At 46.4% G+C, this 21,559-nt stretch overlaps 1 protein-coding gene across 1 annotated transcript in view; it reads left to right on the forward strand.

The window, feature by feature from the left end:
- Positions 1–763: 763 nt before the first annotated feature.
- Positions 764–21,559, forward strand: part of LOC111971818 (uncharacterized) — a 28,917-nt gene continuing 8,121 nt past the window's right edge. The window contains exons 1-16 of the mRNA XM_070446420.1: positions 764–843; positions 2,432–2,579; positions 9,251–9,419; positions 9,535–10,161; positions 10,300–11,123; positions 11,445–11,616; positions 11,992–12,309; positions 14,493–14,961; positions 15,065–15,551; positions 18,229–18,327; positions 18,418–18,670; positions 18,768–18,896; positions 19,099–19,253; positions 20,268–20,387; positions 20,559–20,779; positions 21,013–21,185. Coding sequence (XP_070302521.1) covers positions 2,456–2,579; positions 9,251–9,419; positions 9,535–10,161; positions 10,300–11,123; positions 11,445–11,616; positions 11,992–12,309; positions 14,493–14,961; positions 15,065–15,551; positions 18,229–18,327; positions 18,418–18,670; positions 18,768–18,896; positions 19,099–19,253; positions 20,268–20,387; positions 20,559–20,779; positions 21,013–21,185 — 4,340 coding nt within the window. The 5' untranslated portion in view covers positions 764–843; positions 2,432–2,455. The remainder of the gene's footprint in view (positions 844–2,431; positions 2,580–9,250; positions 9,420–9,534; positions 10,162–10,299; positions 11,124–11,444; positions 11,617–11,991; positions 12,310–14,492; positions 14,962–15,064; positions 15,552–18,228; positions 18,328–18,417; positions 18,671–18,767; positions 18,897–19,098; positions 19,254–20,267; positions 20,388–20,558; positions 20,780–21,012; positions 21,186–21,559) is intronic.

Here is a 21,559-nt window from a genome sequence, read left to right on the forward strand (position 1 = left end):
TGACAGTGGTTGTCTGTCTGACTGACTGTGTCTCTCTGTTCATTCAACAGATGTGGCTCAGTTGGTAGTGGGTTGCTGACTGAGGCTGGAGTCGGTGGTAAAGGGAGAGTATACTCCAAAATCTACAATTGATGAGCTCTCCTTGAGCACCGGAAACCGCCTCATGTCAAATTGGACCACAGACAAGCAGATGAATTGGACTATAAAGCCGTTAGAGGGGGTTTGAAGAGGCCTCAGTGTGAGAGGAGAGCTATGATTCTCAAGGCCAGAACTAAAGTGTGCAGAGGGATATTGGAAAAATAATGTAATAAGAGAGAGGTTGATGATTGTCTCACCATAGTCACACCTTCTAAGAGAGAAAGAGGCACTCATGACATCGGGTGAGAAAATGGGGGGAGCAGCAACACGTGTGGGGGTGTGTTGTGTGTGTGGTGTGTGTGTGTGTGTGTGTGTGTGTGTTGTGTGTGTGTGGTGTGTGTGTGTGTGTGGTGTGGTGTTGTGTGTGTGTGTGTGTGGTGTGTGTTTCGACAAAGAGACCAAGGAGGGTGAAAGGATATATAGTCAGTCAGCTAAGGACACACTAATCTCCCACATACACTGCTATATAGGGTGGGGCCTGGTGTACATCTCCCTGTGTCCATCACAAATTACAATACAGCCTAATTAGTGTACAAAGCTGGCTGATCGATCGTCTGCAACCTGAAACAAATACACACGTTACATAGACGTGACTCCTCATTTTAGAGTCCACTAAAATATCTCCTCTCTCCTCCAGGTGTCCTCAGTATTAGTGGAGATGGACGGAGGAAGAGAGACTGTGATGACAAACGGTTGGGCTTCCAGGTGAGTAACTTCCATTTTCCGTTGCAGTGGAGACACATGAGCGTGGCGCTGTCTGTTACATTGTACCATTTGCTCCCTTTAGCTCAGTGGATAATATGGTCTTGGAATTGTGCAAACAACCCAGATTCCATTCTTGTCAAATCAAATTTGACTGGTTGCACACATATATTTAGCAGATGTTTGCGGGTGTAGTGAAATGCTTGTGTTCATAGCTCCAACAGTGCAGTTATATCTAACAACAATACACACAAATCATCAAAAAGTAAAAGAATTAAGAAGTATAGCCATTTTAGAGACGACGATGTCTGACTCCGGAGTATAAATATATATGTGTGTGTTCGGACAAAGAGACCAAGGAGGTGAAAGGATATATAGTCAGCTTAAGGAAACACCAATCTCTCACATACACTGTTATATAGGTGGCCTAGGCGTGTACCATCTCCCTGTGTCCATCACGAATTACAATACAAGCCAAACCTCTCATTCCAAAATCATGGACATTTAATATGGAGTTGGTCCCCCTTTGCGGCTATACCAGCCTATAACAGCCTCTGCTCTTCTGGGAAGGCGTTCCACTAGATGTTGGAACATTGCTGTGGGGACTTGCTTCCATTCAGCCACAAGCATTAGTGAGGTCGGGCACTGATGTTGGGCGATTAGGCCTGGCTCGCAGTTGGCTTTCCAATTCATCCCAAAGGTGTTCGATGGGGTCAAGTTCTTCCACAGCAATCTCGAAAAAACATTTCTGTATGGACCTCGCTTTGTGCATGGGGGCATTGTCATGCTGAAACAGGAAAGCGGCTTCCCCAAACTATTGCCACAAAGTTGGAAGCACAGAATCGTCTAGAATGTCATTGTATGCTGTAGCATTAAGATTTCCCTTCACTGGAACTAAGGGGCCTAGTCCGAACCATGAAAAACAGCCCCAGGCCATTATTCCTCCTCCACCAAACTTTACAGTTGCACAATGCATTGGGGGCAGGTAGCGTTCTCCTGGCATCCTCCAAACCCAGAGTCGTCCGTCGGACTCCCAGATGGTGAAGCATGATTCGTCACTCCAGAGAACGCGTTTCCACTGCTCCAGTGTCCAATGGCGGTGAGCTTTACACCACTCCAGCCACTCTACACCACTCTGAGTGTTGCAACCAAGGACAGATGATTTTTACGTGCTTCAGCACTTCTGTGAGCTTGTGTGGCCTACCACTTTGCGGCTGAGCCGTTGTTGCTCCTAGACGTTTCCACTTCACAATAACAGCACTTATAGTTGACTGGGACAGCTGTAGCAGGGCAGAAATTTGACAACTGACTTGTTGGAAAGGTGGCATCCTATGACAGTGCCATGTTGAAAGTCACTGAACTCTTCAGTAAGGCCATTCTATGATGAGAGGACTCTCTATGTGTCGGACATGATGAGAGGACCCAGCTTTTCATAGTTGTGCATGTTCATATCAGTCTGAAATGTGGGGCTGAGTATTCTTGCTAGAACAAATTCTAAGGTTGTTGCGTTTGTGTGTGTGTGTGTGTGTGTGTGTGTGTGTGTGTGTGTGTGTGTGTGTGTGTGTGTGTGCGCGTGTGTGTGTGTGCGCAGGGTGTGTGTGCGCAGGGTGGGTACATGGCTGCCAAGGTGTCCAAGCTGGATGAGCAGTTTAAGCTGGACGTTCCGAGAGAGAAGCTGAAAGATGGAGCCTGCTCCAGCATCTTCACTGGGGTGGCCATCTATGTCAAAGGGTACACAGGTGAGACAAATGGGCGTTAACCTATACCCCACCCGTACCCCACTGATCCTAGCGTGATCCCTTGACTACACTTTCTGTGCAATTTTACTTTAATGTGTGTGTGTGTGTGTGTGTTACTAGATAATAGACATGGTTCATGTGGGGTTCAGTTCTTCAAGTTGTTGTATGTTTAACTGTCTGCCTCTTTATTCTGTTTTCCCACATGTCCTTCCTCCCCCTTTCCCCTCTCCTTCCCAGTGGTGTAAAGTGCTATAGTAAAAACACTTTAAAGTACTACTTAAGTCGTTTTTTGGGGTATCTGTACTTTACTATTTTATATTTTTTACTAATTTTACTTAACTACATTCCTAAAGAAAGAAATGTACTTTTTCTCCATACATTTTCCCTGACACCCAAAAGTACTCTATTTTGAATGCTTAGCAGGACAGGAAAATGTGGTCTAATTCACATACTTATCAAGAGAACATCCCTGGTCTTCCCTACTCTCTCTGATCTGATGGAATCAAATCCTTTGTTTGTACGTGATGTCTGAGTGTTGAAGTGTGCCCCTGGCTATCCATAAATAAATAAAAAACAAGAAAATGTGGCTGTCTGCTTTGCTTAATATAAGTAATTTGAAATTATTTTTACTTTTGATACTTAAGTATATTTGAGAAAAAAGGAACCTGCATCTTCCGATGGCATTGAGGAGTACACCACATCAGTCACTGGCTTTATCAATAAGTGCATTGAGGACGTCGTCCCCACAGTGACTGTACGTACATACCCCAACCAGAAGCCATGGATTACAGGCAACATTCGCACTGAGCTAAAAGGTAGAGCTGCCGCTTTCAAGGTGCGGGACTCTAACCGGAAGCTTTTAAAAAATCCTGCTATGCCCCTCCGCGAACCTCAAACAGGCAAAGCGTCAATACAGGGCTAAATTGAATCGTATACACCGCTCCAAAGCTCGTCTTATGTGGCAGGGCTGAAAAACTATTACAGACTACAAAGGAAGCCACCCGCAAGCTGCGCCAGTGACACGAGCCTACCAGACGAGCTAAATCACTTCTATGCTCGCTTCGAGGAGCAAACACTGAGGTATGCATGAAAGCATCAGCTGTTCTCAGACGACTGTATATCACGCTGTCTGTAGCCGAGTGTAAGACCTTAAACAGGTCACACTCACAAGGCTGCGGGGCCAGAGGATTACCAGGACGTGTGCTCCGAGCATGTGCTGACCAAACTGGCAGGTGTTTTCACGACATTTTCAACATGTCCCTGATTGAGTCTGTAATACCAACATGTTTCAGCCGACCACCATTAGTCCCTGTGCCCAAGAACACGAAGGCAACCTGCTTAAATGACTACAGACCGTAGCACCTCATAGCATGAAGTGCTTTGAAAGGTTGGTAATGGCTCACGTCAACACCATTATCAGAAAACCCTAGACCTTCACCAATTTGCATACCGCCCAGATCACAGATGATGCAATCTCTATTAGAGGTCGGCCGATTAATATAGGGCCGTTATTTCAAGTTTTCATTTAACAATCGGTAACCAGCCTTTTTGGACGCTGATTACATTGCACCATAATTTGCAAATAAATTCATTAAAATCCTACAATTGATTTTCTGGATTTTTTTTTCTCATTTTGTTCTGTCATAGTTGAAGTGTACTATATGATGAAATTACAGGCCTCTCATCTTTTAAGTGGGAGAACTTGCACAATTGGTGGCTGACTAAATACTTTTTTGCCCCACTGTATATCCACAGTAAAACAAGTCCTATATCGACATAACCTGAAAGGCCGCTCAGCAAGGAAGAAGCCACTGCTCCAAACCGCCATAAAAAAGCCAGACTACGGTTTGCAACTGCACATGGGAACAAAGATCATACTTTTTGGAGAAATGTCCTCTGGTCTGATAAAACAAAAATAGAACTGTTTGGCCATGATGACCATCGTTATTTCAGGAGGAAAAAGGGGGAGGTTTCCAAGCCAAAGAACACCATCCCAACCGTGAAGCACGGGGGTAGCAGCATCATGTTGTGGGGGTGCTTTGCTGCAGAAGGGACTGGTGCACTTCACGGAATAGAGGACATCATGAGTTTACAGTTTACAATTGGCTCATTCATCCCCCTCCTCTCCCCTGTAACTATTCCCCAGGTCGTTGCTGCAAATGAGAACGTGTTCTCAGTCAACTTACCTGGTAAAATAACGGTAAAATAAATAAATAAATTAAAAAAATGAGGAAGGAACATTATGTGGATATATTGAAGCAACATCTCAAGACATCAGTCAGGAAGTTAAAGCTTGGTCGCAAATGGGTCTTCCAAATGGACAATGACACCAAGCATACTTCCAAAGTTGTGGCAAAATGGCTTAAGGACAACAAAGTCAAGGTATTGGAGTGTCCATCACAAAGCCCTGACCTCAATCCCATAGACAATTTGTGAGCAGAACTGAAAAAGTGTGTGCGAGCAAGGAGGCCTACAAACCTGACTCAGTTACACCAGCTCTGTCAGGAGGAATGGGCCAAAATTCCCCCAACTTACTGTGGGAAGTTTGTGGAAGGCTACCCGAAACGTTTGACCCAAGTTAAACAATTGAATGGCAATGCTACCAAATACTAATTGAGTGTACGTAAACTTCTGACCCACTGGGAATGTGATGAAATAAATGAAAGCTGAAATAAATCATTCTCTCTGCTATTATTCTGACATTTCACATTCTTAAAATAAAGTGGTGATCCTAACTGACCTAAAACAGGGTATTTTTACTAGGATTAGTTGTCAGGAATTGTGAAAAACTGAATTTAAATGTATTTGGCTAAGGTGTTTGTAAACTTCCAACTTCAACTGTATTTCAGGTTTAATGATTAATTCTATCTCCAAACGAATGGAACATCGATGGGCTCCACATTCGCTCCGAGCTATGCTACTCGTTGTGGGTCTTTTTGAAGAACGTTTTGTTAATAATGAAAATGAAATACAATTTTGAATAAAGTCCTGAAGTGGTATCGATATGTTTAGGACATTTTTTTGCATATTGAGAAGAGCTGTCAGACTTCATGGCCTTACTCAATGGCATTGACCCAAATCTCAAATTCACTATTGAATGTGACACTAAATGTGATCATTACCTCTATGTGGATTGAGAAATCAAATGGAACCCTGTTTACAGCTCTGTATAGAAAAGAAATGGACAGAAATACTCTATTACAGGGTGACAGCTTCCATCCTGAGCCATTTTAAAAAGAGGACTTCCAAGAAGCCAGTTTTTCAGACTGAGCCGTATATGCCACTCCACAGAGGACTATCTAGAAAAAGCAGAGGAGATGCGCACTAGGTTTCTAAGAAGAGGCTGTTCTCCACAATTTGTGGATTAAGATCTTAATTTGGCATTAGGGAAGACATGAGATGAACTGCTACACAAAAGACCCGCTAGTGCTAAAGAACACTGTAATGTTCACAACTACATATAAACTCAGCAGAAAAAGAAACTCCCTTTTTCAGGACCCTGTCTTTCAAAGTTAATTCGTAAAAATCCAAATAACTTCACAGATCTTCATTATAAAGGGTTTAAACACTGTTTCCCATGCTTGTTCAATGAACCACAAACAATTAATGAACATGCACCTGTGGAACGGTCGTTAAGACACTAACAGCTTACAGACGGTAGGCAATTAAGGTCACAGTTATGAAAATTTCGTACACTAAAGAGACCTCTCTCCTGACTCTGGAAAAACACAAAGAAAGAAGCCCAGGGTCCCTGCTCATCTGCGGGAACGTGCCTTAGACATGCTGCAAGGAGGCATGAGGACTGCAGATGTGGCCAGGGCAATAAATTGCAATGTCCGTACTTTGAGACGCGTAAGACAGCGCTACAGGGAGACAGGACGGACAGCTGATCGTCCTTGCAGTGGCAGACCACCTGTAACAACACCTGCACAGGATCGAAACGAACAATCCCTCCATCAGTGCTCAGACTGTCCGCAAAAGCTGAGAGAGGCTGGACTGAGGGCGTGTAGGCCTGTTGTAAGGCAGGTCCTCACCAGACGTCACCGGCAACAACGTCGCCTATGGGCACAAACCCACCGTCGCTGGACCAGACAGGACTGGCAAAAAGTGCTCTTCACTGACGAGTCGCGGTTTTGTCTCACCAGGGATGATAGTCGGATTCACGTTTATCGTCGAAGGAATGAACGTTACACCGAGGCCTGTACTCTGGAGCGGGATCGATTTGGAGGTGGAGGGTCCGTCATGGTCTGTGGTGGTGTGTCACAGCATCATCGGACTGAACTTGTTGTCATTGCAGGCAATCTCAACCCTGTGCGTTACAGGGAAGACATCCTCCTCCCTCATGTGGTACACTTCCTGCAGGCTCATCCTGACATGACCCTCCAGCATGACAATATCCAGCAGCCATATTGCTCATTCTGTGTGTGATTTCCTGCAAGAAAGGAATGTCAGTGTTCTGCCATGGCCAGCGAAGAGCCCGGATCTCAATCCCATTAAGCACGTCTGGGATCTTTTGGCTCGGAGGGTGAGGGTGAGGGCTAGGGCCATTCCCCCCAGAAATGTCCTGGAACTTGCAGGTGCCTTGGTGGAAGAGTGGGGTAACATCTGGCTAATCTGGTGCAGTCAATGAGGAGGAGATGCACTGCAGTACTTAATGCAGCTGGTGGCCACATCAGATACTGACTGTTACTTTAGATTTTTTTTTCTTACCTATTGTTCACCTAATACCTTTTTTTAATACCTCCCCGCCCCCTTTTTGAGGGTCAAATTATTCAATTTCTGTTAGTCACATGTCTGTGGAACTTGTTCAGTTTGTCTCAGTTGTTGAGGTTTGTTATGTTCATACAAATATTAACACATGTTAAGTTTGCTGAAAATAAACACAGTTGACAGTGAGAGGACGTTTCTTTTTTTGCTGAATTTACTTTGAACTCGCGAAAAGTGGGAGATGCTGTCAAGAAACACTGGCATGTTTTATCATCAGACCCAGCTTTGCCTGCTGAATTTAAGAATCCACCACTCATTGTATATAGGAGAAGTTGCAATTTACGCAATAAATTGGTCCATGCCAACTGCCAGCCACAAAAGAAAATCAGCCAGGCTCTTTTACGCCCTCTTCCAAATGGTAGCTATAAATGCAGAGGTTTCTGACAGTGCAACAATATGATGAAGTGTGAATGTTTTTGCCACCCACATACAGGAAAATGGTTCCAAATAAATTACGTCAGTACGTGGCCCACCACCCATGTTCTCTACATTATTAAATGTCCATGTGGGCTGTGCTATGTAGGTAAAACCTCTGGTTCTCTCAAACAGAGAATCAGTGAACGTAAAAGTTAAATTAGGAGAAATTACAGGGATTATCCAGTCACGGTACATTTTAATGACCTAAAACATGACATTTCTACCTTTTTTAGATTTTGTGGCATAGAGAAAGTTAAGATATCAGACGGGGGAGGTGATATAAATAATACTTAATGATGAAATGCCTATGTATGTTATGTTGTAAATTTAACATGAATTATGCCCCTATTCCAGATTACTCTGACATTTTTCTTGCACTGTACCCAATTATTTATGAAAACTTGCTTGGTAGGTCGATGTCCTCATTGTGATTTTACAGACTGTGTTTAATACGTTTTATGTACACACTTAATTTGAATATTTATGAAATGCATATTGTTATATTTGTTAGCACTTATTTGTTTTTCCTTCGCCTCCAACCCCATTCGATGGTTGAACGGATGTGGGTGGGGCTAGGTCTACATAAGGGTGCTAATTACAAAAAATCTGACGGAGGCCATGAGGCCGATACGTAAAGCTTATTAAAGAGCAGTGATACTATCAAGAGCAGTGTGCAGGTTCCTTATTTTTTCTCCTCTTATTCAACTGTTTCCATGCACCTGCAAAAACAATAGCATGGATGTGCGAGTGCCTTTAGAATTTTGAGATACTTACAGTAAGTATATTTAAAACCAAATACTTTTACTCAAGTAGTATTTTACTGGGTGACTTTTACTTGAGTCATTTTCTATAAAGGTATCTTTACTCAAGTATGAGATTTGGGTACCTTTTCCACCACTGCTCCCTCCTGCCTTCCTCCTCCTTTCTCCCTCCTGCCTTCCTCCTCCTTTCTCCCTCCTGCCTTCCTCCTCCTTTCTCCCTCCTGCCTTTCTCCCCCTCTCCCTCCTGCCTTTCTCCCCACCTCCCTCCTCCTTTTGTCCCGCTCCCTCCTGCCTTCCTCATCCTTTCCCTTTTTTTATCCCATTTCTTTCCTCCTCTTCTGTCAAATCTCTCTTTGACCCACAGGAAAGATACAGTGGATATGTAAATGAACTTTAAAAATATCACAGGGAGTATTCTCTCTCTCTGTTGCGCGCGTTAGGCTTGGTTATATCACATTACTCCTTAATCTCTCATTGTCTCTTCTCCGTTGTGACCTCTGCTCTCAAAGAAGTATATCTGTAAAACCAATATGGATATACATCATGAATATAGGCCAGAAGACACGACTGGATTCAATAATAATATGTCCAGACGTAGATATGTCTGTCCCTGTTCTTACTCTCGACCCTGCTTGTGTGTGTGCACAGAGCCACAGACCCATAGGATTACAATGAGTAGAATCTGCATTTCAGAGTTAGTTCTATTCATTCTAATTCTATGCCCAGAGCCCAGTGTGGACGAGCTGCGCAGGCTGATGATGCTGCATGGGGGTCAGTTCCACGTGTACTACTCCCACTCTAACACCACCCACATCATCGCTACCAACCTGCCCAACAGTAAGATACAGGAGCTGAGGGACCAGAAGGTGGTCCGGCCGGAGTGGATCACTGACAGGTGTGTGTGTGTGTGTGTGTGTGTGTGTGTGTGTGTGTGTGTGTGTGGTGTCTAAGTGTAGTGTAATCTACATTATACTTAGTGTTTGAACATACATACACTTTCCCTCCAACAGTATCAAGGCTGGCCATCTCCTGTCCTACCTGCAGTACCAGCTCTATGCCAAGCAAAAAGGCCTGAGCTTCCCCAGTGTGTCTGTTCACCAGGGCCAAGAGCCTGCAGGACCCCTCCATGGGCACCTCCTACCCAGCCACAGCCTCCCTTTACCCAGCCTCAATAACCACAACCCAGCCCCTAGCCGTGGGCAGCCCCTATCCAGGCACCACACTCCTACATCCAGCCACAGTCATGTACACATAGACAATCTCCTCGACCAGCCCAACCAGTATAACCCGCTAGCTGGCGACCTCAACCCCCAGCCCAGCCACTCGCTCCCCCTCCCCAGTCACCTCAACCCTCAGTCCAGACACTTTAGCCCAGGACACTGCTTTCTCAGCCCCTACTCCTCCAATCACCTCTACTCTGACCCAGGACACATCCCCCACCACCCACCCAGCCAAGGGCAGCCCAAGCCAGGCTGCATCCGGCCTCTTGCTCCAGCCGACACCCACTCACAGACCCCCGGTCCCGTCCCAGCTCACCCCAGCCATGAGCACTCTAAACCTGGGCACGCACAACCTCAGTCCAGCCTCTCCTTCTCCAACCACCTCCAGCACAGCTACCGGGATCTGGACTTCAGACTGTGAGTGTGTTTTGTGTATGTGTGTATTGATATATGTATATTGGTGCTGGCATAATAACATACAAAAGTAGGGTCCACATAAAGAACATTGGTTCCAAGTTGTGATTCTAAATTCCCACTTCTCTCTCTGTCCTATAGAAACGGATCATTACTGACCTATGACAAGACGAGGACCGCCCAAATAAACTGGGTGCAAGAGGGGGGCGGTGAGGACCCCTGTCCTGTCAGACCCACCAGAGGGGCAACGGACCCCCCTCTGACCAATGGTCACGCCCACCCTGTGAATGGTGCCTTAAAGCCTCTGGATCTCTCCCCCAACCCCACACGACCCACAGACACCCCCCTGAACCCTGACAGGAAGTCCACGGGGGGGTCTGGGTCCCTGCATCCTGCCAGCCCCCTATCCAACTCCCCTTTGAAATCTGACCCCCCCAAACTTCTCAACAGCCCCCCCAGGAACCCAACCCCTCCCCCTGTGTCTCACCACAGACACCACGAACAACTGGCCAATGAACAGAGACTCAAACCCCCGCCGCCCACCTATCAGGAGGCGACGGCTGCCTTGGCGTCCCGCCCCCTCATTCTCCCACCTCCGAAGCCCCGTCAATCAGATTCCCCTCCTGAGAAACCCCTCCCCCTTGATAACCCAAACCGCTCCCCTTCCCCTGTCCGTCTGAATGGCAGTCACCACAATGCCTTTACTCCTAACCCCGCCCCTCTTGAAACCAACAACTTATCAGCTATTCCCTCAAATCCCGCCCCTCCAGACAGCGACCACCAATCAGCACTGGCGAAGACAGGGGGGATCATCTCAGAGTTCTACTCCCACTCTCGTCTACATCACATCTCCACGTGGAGGAGTGAGTTCTCTGAGTATGTCAACACGCTGCAGAGCAGGAGGAGGTCCACAGGGGGCGCCACATTCCCCGGGAGAGACAGGCTCAAACGCCAGAGGAGAGAGGGTAAGGAAGAGGAGTGGTGTTTGGAAGGGATGGATTGGATTGGGTGGTCTCTGTCTGATGGCATGTGAATTCTGATTTCTCAGTCCAGTCATGTCTCTCTCTCAAATGTCAGTGGAAACATTCTGCATGTTGTTAATGTCGTCAGGGTTTAATGGAAGGGTGAGTCTCTGAGTGTGCCGCGTTTTGCTAACCTTATTACAGGAGTAGCTGTGTGTACATTTACTTCTGTCTGTACATGTTAGTGTGTGTGTGTCTCTTATTCTGTGTATGTTACAAGTCTGTCTCTCTCCTGATTTGTCTGTCTGTGTGTTTGTTGTTCAGGTTCGTCAGCTGCTCCTGGCCCTCAGTCCTGTATCCTGCATGTGGACATGGACTGTTTCTTTGTCTCTGTGGGGATCAGACACCGGCCCGACCTCAAAGGCATGCACGCTCACACACACACACAGTGCCGTGACGGTCATGGAATTTTGGATGACAGTTATTTTGGATCACCGTAATAACTGTTTGAATAGCACAAAATATACATACATACATACATACAGTTGAAGTCGGAAGTTTACATACACTTAGGTTGGAGTCATTAAAACTCATTTTTCAACCACTCCACAAATTTCTTGTTAACAAACCATAGTTTTGGCAAGTCGGTTAGGACATCTACTTTGTGCATGACACAAGTAATCTTTCCAACAATTGTTTACAGACAGATTATTTCACTTATAATTCCCTGTATAACAATTCCAGTGGGTCAGAAGATTACATACACTAAGTTGACTGTGCCTTTAAACAGCTTGGAAAATTCCAGAAAATGATGTCATGGCTTTAGAAGCTTCTGATAGGCTAATTTACATAATTTGNGCCCCCAGCCCAGCCACCTCGGCCCCCAGCCCAGCCAACTCGGCTCTCAGTCCAGGCACCTCACTCTAGGACCCAGCCTCCTCGGCCCCTTTTCCTCCAACCACCTTTACTCTGACCCAGGGCACATCACCCACCACCCACCCAGCCACGGGCAACCCAAGTTAGACTGCATCCATCCTCCTCCTTCAGCCTACACCCACCCACAGACCCCTGGTCCCGTCCCTGCAAACCCCAGCCATGAGCACTCTAAACCTGGACAGGCACAACCTCCTTCCGTCCTCTGCATCTCCAGTCACCTTCAGCACAACTACCGGGAGCTGGACTTCAGACTGTGAGTGTGTTTTAGGTGTATTTTGATATTTGTACAATGCCCTCCACTAATATTGGCACCCTTGGTAAATATGAGCATAACGGGCTGTGAAAAAAATGTATTTGCTGTTTATCTTCTTGGTCTTTAATTCAAAATATTCACAAAAATCAAACCTTTAATTGAAGTAAAAATTAATGTGAAATAAATATTTTTCTACGAAACATGTGTGCCACAATTATTGGCACCCCTAAAAATTCTTATGAGTAAAATCTAACTGAATTCTATTCCCATTCATATTTTACGGTTTTAAGTTCACCTGAGTGATTAGGAACACTTAAGTGGTAAGCCATGACTTCCTGTTTCACTGGGGTATAAATATGAGGTGACACACAGGCCAAGTTCCCATAGTCATCCATCACTATGGGAAAGACCTTAGAATACAGTAATGATGTGCGACATAAGGTTATTGAGCTGCACAAATCAGGAAATGGCTATAATGAAAATGTCTCAATGGTTGAAAATGCCCATTTCCACTATCAAGGCAATAACTAAGAAGTTTAAAGCAACTGGAGATGTTAACAATAAGCCTGGAAGAGGACGTGTGTCTATATTGACCCCACGCACAGTGAGGATGATGGTTCGAGTGGCCAAAAAATCTACAAGGATCACAGCTGGAGAATTGCAGATGTTAGTTGGGTCTTGGGGTCAGAAAGTCTCAAACTACAATCAGACGCCACAAGTTGTTTGGGAGGGTTGCCATAAAAAAGCATTTGCTGTCATCAAACAGCAAACTCAAGCGCCTACAGTTTGCCAAACGTTACTGGAACTTTCAATGGGACCGGTTTCTATGGTCAAATGAGACCAAAATAGAGCTTTTTGGAAACAAACACCAGAGGTGGGTTTGGCGTAGACCGAAAGATAGCCGTGCAGAAAAGTACCTCATCCCCACTGTGAAGTATGGTGGTGGATCAATCAATCAAGGAAATGTATTTATAAAGCCCTTTTTACATCAGCCGATGTCACAAAGCGCTATACAGAAACCCAGCCTAAAACCCCAAACAGCAAGCAATGCAGATGTAGAAGCACGGTGGCTAAGAAAAACTCCCTAGAAAGGCTGGAACCTAGGAAGAAACCTAGAGAGGAACCAGGCTCTGAGGGATGGCCAGTCCTCTTCTGGCTGTGCCGGGTGGAGATTATAACAGAACATGGCCAAGATGTTCATAGATGACCAACAGGGTCAAATAATAATCAGTGGTTATAGAGGGTGCAAAAGGTCAGCACCTCAGGAGTAAATGTCAGTTGGCTTTTCATAGCCGATCATTCAGAGTTAGAGAAATAGAGAGAGCATACTTAAATTCACACTGGACACTGGATAAGACAGGAGAAATACTCCAGATATAACAGACTGACCCTAGCCCTCCGACACAAACTATTGCAGCATAAATACTGGAAGCTGAGACAGGAGGGGTCGGGAGAAACTGTGCCCCTGTCTGACGATACCCCTGGACAGGGCCAACCAGGCAGGATATAACCCCACCCACTTTGCCAAAGCACAGCCCCCACACCACTAGAGGGATATCTTCAAACCACCAACTTACCACCCTGATACAAGGCCGAGTATAGCCCACGAAGATCTCCCCCACGGCACGAACCCGTGGATCTTTTATGTTGTGGGGCTGTTTTTCTTCCAAAGGCCCTGGACAACTTGTTAGGATACGTGGTATCATGAACTCTATCAAGTACCAACAGATATTAAATCTAAACCTGACTGCCTCTGCTGGGAAGATTAAACTGGGCTGTGGTTGGAGCTTCCAGCAGGACAATAATCCAAAGCACACCTCAAAATGACAACAAAAATGGTTCACTGACCACAGAATCAAGGTTTTGCCATGGCCACCCCAGTCCCCTGACCTAAACCCCATAGAAAACCTGTGTGATGAGCTGAAGAGGAGAGCCCACAAGCGTGGACCTGGGAATCTGAACGATCTAGAGATGTGTTCTACAACCTCATTATGCGTTATAGGAGAAGACTCAGAGCTGTTATCTTGGCAAAGGGAGGTTGCACAACGTATGGAATTAATATTAAGTGGGGTGGCACTGTATATTGGTGCATGTTTGTGTATTGTCCTGGCATAATAACATACAGAAAGAACATTGGTTCCATGTTGTGATTCTTAATTCTCACTTCTCTCTCTGTCCGATAGGAATGGATCATTACTGACCTCTTATGAAAAGACTCGGAGCGTCAAAATGAACGGGGTCCAAGAGTTGGGTGGTGAGGACCCCTGTCCTGTCAGAACTCCCAGAGGGGTGAAGGACCCCTGTCCTGTCAGAACTCCCAGAGGGGTGAAGGACCCCTGTCCTGTCAGAACTCCCAGAGGGGTGAAGGACCCCACTCTGACCAACGGTCACGCCCATCCTGTGAATGGTGCCATAAAGTCTCTGGACCTCTCCCTAAACCCCACACGACCCACACCCACTCCAGACAGGGGGTTACCCCATACTCTCCAATCCATACCCCCACAGCCTGACAGCCCCTTATCCAAACCCCCTATCCAACATGACACACCCAGACCTCCCCCTGTCTCTCACCACAGACACCACGCACAACCGGCCAATGAACAGAGACCCAAGGCCCCTCCGCCCACCTATCAGGAGGCGATGGCTGTCTCGGCATCCCGCCCTCTGGATCTCCCTCCTCAATCAGATTTCCCTCCTGAGAAACAACTCCCCCCTGCTAACCCAAACCCCTCCCCTTCCCCTGTCTGTCTGAATGGCAGCCACCACAATGTTTTTCCTTCTAACCCCACCCCCCTGGAAACCAACAGCCTATCAGCCAACACCTTTCCTTCTAACCCCACCCCCCNCCAACAGCCTATCAGCCAACACCTTTCCTTCTAACCCCACCCCCCTGGAAACCAACAGCCTATCAGCCAACACCTTTCCTTCTAACCCCACCCTCCTGGAAACCAACAGCCTATCAGCCAACACCTTTCCTTCTAACCCCACCCCCCTGGAAACCAACAGCCTATCAGCCAACCCCATTCCCTCAAACTACGCTCCTCCGCACCACGACCAACAATCAGCAAAGGTGAAGACCGGGGGGATCATCGCAGAGTTTTACTGCCACTCTCGTTTACACCACATCTCCACGTGGAGGAGTGAGTTCTCTGAGTATGTCAACACGCTGCAGAGCAGGAGGAGGGCCACAGGGGGCGCCACCTTCCCCGGGAGAGACAGGCTCAGACGCCAGAGGAGAGAGGGTAAGGAGCTGTAGGGTGGGTGTTTGGAAGGGATGGATTGGATGGTCTCTGTCCGATGGTATGTGAATTCTGATAACTCAGTCCAGTCATGTCCGTCTGTCTGTCTGTTTCTCTCTCGATCACACACTCCTCTCTTATCTCACTCACTCACTCACTCACTCTCACTCACACACACACTCCTCTCACTCTCCTCTCATAAATGTCATAGGGGAAATTCTGCATGTTGTTAATGTCATCAGGGTTTGTTTGAGTGTGGCGCATTTTGCGGACCATGAATAGCTGTGTACAGTGCCTTCAGAAAGTATTCATACACCTTGACTTATTCCACATTCTGTTGTTACAGCCTGAATTCAAAATGGATGAAATACAATAAAATTCTCACAGACGATACCCCATAATGACAGTGAAAACATGTTTTTAGAACATTTTGCAAATGTATTGAAAATGAAATACTGAAATATCAAATGTACATAAGTATTCACACCCCTGAGTCAATACTTTGTACAAGCACCTTTGGCAGCGATTACAGCTTTGAGTCATCTTGGGTATGTCTGTATCAGCTTTGAGTCATCTTGGGTATGTCTGTATCAGCTTTGAGTCATCTTGGGTATGTCTGTNTGAGTCATCTTGGGTATGTCTGTATCAGCTTTGAGTCATCTTGGGTATGTCTGTATCAGCTTTGAGTCATCTTGGGTATGTCTGTATCAGCTTTGCACATCTTGATTTGGGGATTTTCTCCCATTCTTCCTTGCATATTTTCTTAAGCTGTTAAATTGGAGTAGATGGGTAGCTGGTGAACAGCAATCTTCAAGTCTTCACACAAATATTCAATGGAATTCAAGTCTGGGCTTTGGCTGGGCCACACAAGGACTTTCACATTCTTGTTCTGAAGCCATTCCAACGTTGCTTTAGCTCTATGCTTGGGGTCATTGTACCTTTGGAACGTAAATCTTCCCCCCAGTCTAAAGTCGTTTGCACTCTGAAGCAGGTTCTCATCGAGGATTTGCCTGTATCTGGCTCCATTCATTGTTTCCTCTATCCTTACCAGCCTCCCAGTCCCTGTCGCTGAAAAGCATCCCTATATCATGATTTGCCTTTGGCTCCATCCATTGTTCCCTCTGTCCTTNTGTCGCTGAAAAGCATCCCTATATCATGATTTGCCTTTGGCTCCATCCATTGTTCCCTCTATCCTTACCAGCCTCCCAGTCCCTGTCGCTGAAAATAATTCCACCAGACAGATGAGCTGTGCCTGATTGTTTTCCAGACATAGCGCTTTGCATTCAGCCAAAGGGTTACATTTGTGTCTCATCAGACCACAGAATCTTTTGCATTATGATCTCAGTCTTTCATGTGCCTTTTGGCAAACTCCAGGCGTGCTGTCATGTGCCTTTTGGCAAACTCCAGGCGTGCTGTCATGTGCCTTTTGGCAAACTCCAGGCGTGCTGTCGTGTGCCTTTTGGCAAACTCCAGGCGTGCTGTCGTGTGCCTTTTGACAAACTCCAGGCGTGCTGTCGTGTGCCTTTTGGCAAACTCCAGGCGTGCTGTCATAAAGCCCAGATTGATGAGGTGCTGTAGATACTGTTGTCCTTCTGGCAGGTTCTCCCATCTCAGCCAAGTTCTGTCAGAGTGATCATTGGGTTTTTGGTCACCTCTGACCAAGGTACTTCTTGCCCGGTTACTCAGTTTTGGTCGAACGACCAGCTCTAGGCAGAGTCTGGGTAGTTCAATATTTTTTCAATTTCCCAATGATTGAGACCACTGTGCTCTTGGAAACTTTCAACACTCTAGAAGTTGTTTTATACCTTTTCCCAGATATATGACTCGTCACAATTCTATCTCGGAGATCTACAGACACTTCCTTGGACTTCATGGTATAGTTTCTGCTCTGACATGTACTGTCAACTGTGGGACCTTATATAGACAGGTGTTTCTAAATCATGTCCAATCAAGTTATAGTGACATCTCAAGGATGATCAAAGGAAATTGGATGCACCCGAGCTCAATTTCGAGTGTCATAGCAAAGGGATGTGAATACTTAAGTAAATTAGATATTTCTCTATTTCATTTTCAAAAAAAATGTAAAACATGTTTTCACTTGGTCATTATGGGTTATTGTGTGTAGGGTGAGGGGGAAAAAAACAATTTAATCAATTTTGAATTCAAGCTGTAACACAACAAAATGTGGAGTAAGTCAAGGGGTATTAACACTTTCTGTCTCCTGGTCTGTCTGTCTGTCTCCTTCTCTGTCTGTCTGTCTCCTGGTCTGTCTGTCTGTCTCCTGGTCTGTCTGTCTCCTGGTCTGTCTGTCTGTCTCCTGGTCTGTCTGTCTCCTGGTCTGTCTGTCTGTCTCCTGCGCTGTCTGTCTCCTGGTCTGTCCTGTCTGTCTGCCTGTTGGTCTGTCTCTGTCTGTCTCCTGGTCTGTCTGTCACTGTCTCTGTCTGTCTGTCTCCTGCTCTGTCGGTCTGTCTCCTGCTCTGTCGGTCTGTCTCTGCTCTGGTCGTCTGTCTTCCTGCTCTGTCGGTCTGTCTCTGGTCTGTCTGTTGTCTCCTGGTCCTGTCTGTTCTGTCTCCTGCTCTGTCTGTCTGTCTCCTGCTCTGTCGGTCTGTCTCCTGGTCTGTCTCCTGGTCTGTCTCCTGGTCTGTCTGTCTCCTGGTCTGTCTGTCTGTCTGTTGACCAGGTTTGTCAGCTGCTCCTGGCCCTCAGTCCTGTATCCTGCATGTGGACATGGACTGTTTCTTTGTCTCCGTGGGGATCAGACACAGACCAGACCTCAAAGGTATACACGCACACACTCAAGTATCTCTATCATATTTTCTATTCTCGTCCCAAGTGCCCACTAACCGCACCCCCTCCTCTCCTCCCCCAGGGAAGTCTGTAGCGGTGACCAGTAACCGTGGTCCAGGCAGAGTGGCCCAGAGGCCTGGTGTTGACCACCAGCTGGAGCTGCAGTACTACCAGAAAAAATACTCCTATCCAGCTGTGTCAGAGAGGAAGGATGGGGACCTGGAGGAAATGACATCATCAGAGACGGAGAGTCACATCTCCCATGGCAACAGTGTTGACCAGGATACTGCTGCCCTCTCTATGGCTGAGATCGCCTCCTGTAGCTATGAGGCCAGGTACAACACATATACGTACACACACACACACACACACACACACACACACGTACACTCTACCCTATAGTAATATGTGGTCTCTCTTTCTGTCTGTCAGGCTGGCGGGGGTGAGGAACGGTATGTTTTTTGGCCAGGCCAAACAACTGTGTCCCTCCCTGCAGTCTGTCCCTTATGACTTCCAGGCCTACAAGAAGGTATCCCTGGCCATGTACGAGACCCTCGCCAGGTACGGATGGAGGGATGGATGAACAGATACTCACTCACACTCTCTCTCTATATACCTGTCATCTATGACTATTAGTTACTTGGTAGGATTGTAGCACAATCTCATCTATTAGAGAACAAATTGATTTAACTTTTCTATTTTTTCTCTCTTTCTCTCCCTCTTCTCTCTCTCTCTCTCTCTGTCTCTCTCTCTCTCTCTCTAGTTATTCTCACGACATCGAGGCCCTGAGTTGTGACGAGGCGTTGGTGGATAGCTCTGCCCTGCTGGCTGAGTTGAGTGTTACACCAGATGAACTTGCCAGTGCCATCCGGGCAGACGTCAGGGAGAGGACTGGGTGCTCCGCCTCAGTGGGCATGGGTGAGTAGTGCCTTCCTCTGGCACCCGAGTCACATTGTGTACGCTGGCGTACTGGACACCCCTGTAGACCCCTGCAATGCTTTGGGGGCCCATATACCTGTCATCAATGTCTATTTTTATTTATTTAATAAATCATTTTGGCAGTAACCCTACAAAAAGTTATTAATTAACCTTTTTAATTTTTGTGTTTGTTTGTTTCTTGGTCTTCAGGAATGTGACTGAAATGTGCCTCAGGTCTTGAAAAATAAAAAGTTTCACTGATTGAAAGTATAAAGAGATATGGGTGAATACATTCCGTGGTGAAGGCAGCGACAGTGGAGCTGACTTGGCTGTTCAAAAGTGCATCAGACCAAGAGCCTAATGCTTCTTTAGTTAGTTAGGATTTTTTTGTTTAGAAAATCATTTCTCCTCAGAAGCGACAGTTTCAGGGATGGTAAAAACAGCTTGATTGCCATAGCCGTATCAGGGAAACTGGACAGGAGGGAGTGGTGCTTCAAAATGTAGCAGTTCTGTAACATCTTTAATTGAGCCTCTCATTCTCCTTAATTGCCGGGCCTCAACACGTTACGGAAAGAGGTTAACTGTATTGGAATCTGGGGACAGGTCGTCTGGATACTGGACAACCAATAAATTGGCAAATGCAAACATCTTTAGCGGACAACAGTTCTTCAGGGCTTGAACAAAAAAAGCGGTTTGCGATTTCGTTCAAACTGGTGAACCGGCGTTTGAGTTGTGTGGTTGCAATATCAACAGTCCCTTATCTCTGCTTTATCTTGGCATCATTCAAGACTAGGTTTAACTTGTGTGCAGCGAAATGGACATGTAACGCACAATATCTCAGGARAGACTGTCTGGGTYGACTCCRTATAGGAAACCAAAGAAAGATCAAGTGCATTATGCCAGTGATTCTGTTGGCACAACAAGGGAGGAAGCATTTGGAAACGGAGGGGCATCATAGTTTCCCTCCCACTGTATTACACCCTGTCTAACCTCTGTGACCTCTGACCTGTCCAGGGTCCAACATCCTGTTGGCGAGAATGGCTACCCGGAAGGCTAAGCCGAACGGACAGTACCTCCTGAGGTCAGAGGAAGTGGATGACTTCATCAGGGACCAGACGGTGACCAGCCTACCAGGTGAGGCACTACAGCACCACCTGCTGGCCACACACACACCACACACACAGTTACTCTGCAACTGATGATCATCTTTCTTGTGCATCTCCAAAATATAAACTGTCCTTCTCTACACCCTCCATCTCTCCTTCTCCACCCATCCCTCTATTTCTCTCCCCTCTTCTCCCTCAGGTGTGGGCCGTTCTATGGGTGGTAAACTAGCATCTCTGGGTGTGAGGTCATGCGGGGACCTGCAGCAGGTGTCTCTGCAGCGGCTGCAGAAGGAGTTTGGCCCTCGCACTGGTCAGACCCTCTTCAGGTTCTGCCGAGGTCTGGACGACCGGCCCGTCCGTAGTGAGAAAGAGAGGAAGTCTGTCTCGGCTGAGATGAACTACAACATCCGCTTCACACAGGTACTGTTTAATCCGGTTTACACTGGTAAGAGCTTGTTTGATCTGGTCCACGCAGGTTATAACTGGTTTATACTGATCAGGACTGGGGCTTATTCAAGGAGGCAGAATATTCAGATTGTTCAGAATGGGATATTTGCTGAAGAACAGACATTCTTCTTTGCCTGTTCAAAGTGACAGGCTTTTCTGTCACTTTCTCCATTCTCTCTTTCTCTAAATTCTCTCTATCTCACCAGGTGGACGAGGCAGAGTCGTTCCTGACACACCTGTCCATTGAGGTGCAGAAGCGTCTGCAGGGGGCAGGGCTTAGGGGTCGCAGGCTGACCCTAAAGGTCATGGTCTGTAAGGCAGGGGCCCCGGTGGAGCCATCCAACTACAGTGGTCATGGCACCTGTGACAATTTGGCTAGGTGAGCGAGACAAATGGACACGATGGCCATGTCTGAATACCCATAAATAGTAGGCTCTTTGGGAATGCCAAAATATAACATTTTATAGTATGTAAAATGAAGTATGCTTTAAATGCCAGGATGTCATACTAATTTCAGCTCTTCATCTAGAAGAAGCTGCACACTGTTGAGGAAGAGCATCGTCTTTTCACCCTCGCGTGTGTTTGACAACAGCTGATAATCAGAATAGAGGACGTGCATAAATAAATGAATGGCGTTAAATCAACGCAGTTGAACATTACGAGGCATTCTCAGCATGGATCAGCCTAGGATGTTATTTGTTGCTCATTCTCAGTATGGATCAGCCTAGGATGTTATTTGTTGCTCATTCTCAG

This window comes from Salvelinus sp. IW2-2015, linkage group LG2 (genome assembly GCF_002910315.2).
Source record: "Salvelinus sp. IW2-2015 linkage group LG2, ASM291031v2, whole genome shotgun sequence".
NCBI classification, from domain to species: Eukaryota; Metazoa; Chordata; class Actinopteri; order Salmoniformes; family Salmonidae; genus Salvelinus; species Salvelinus sp. IW2-2015.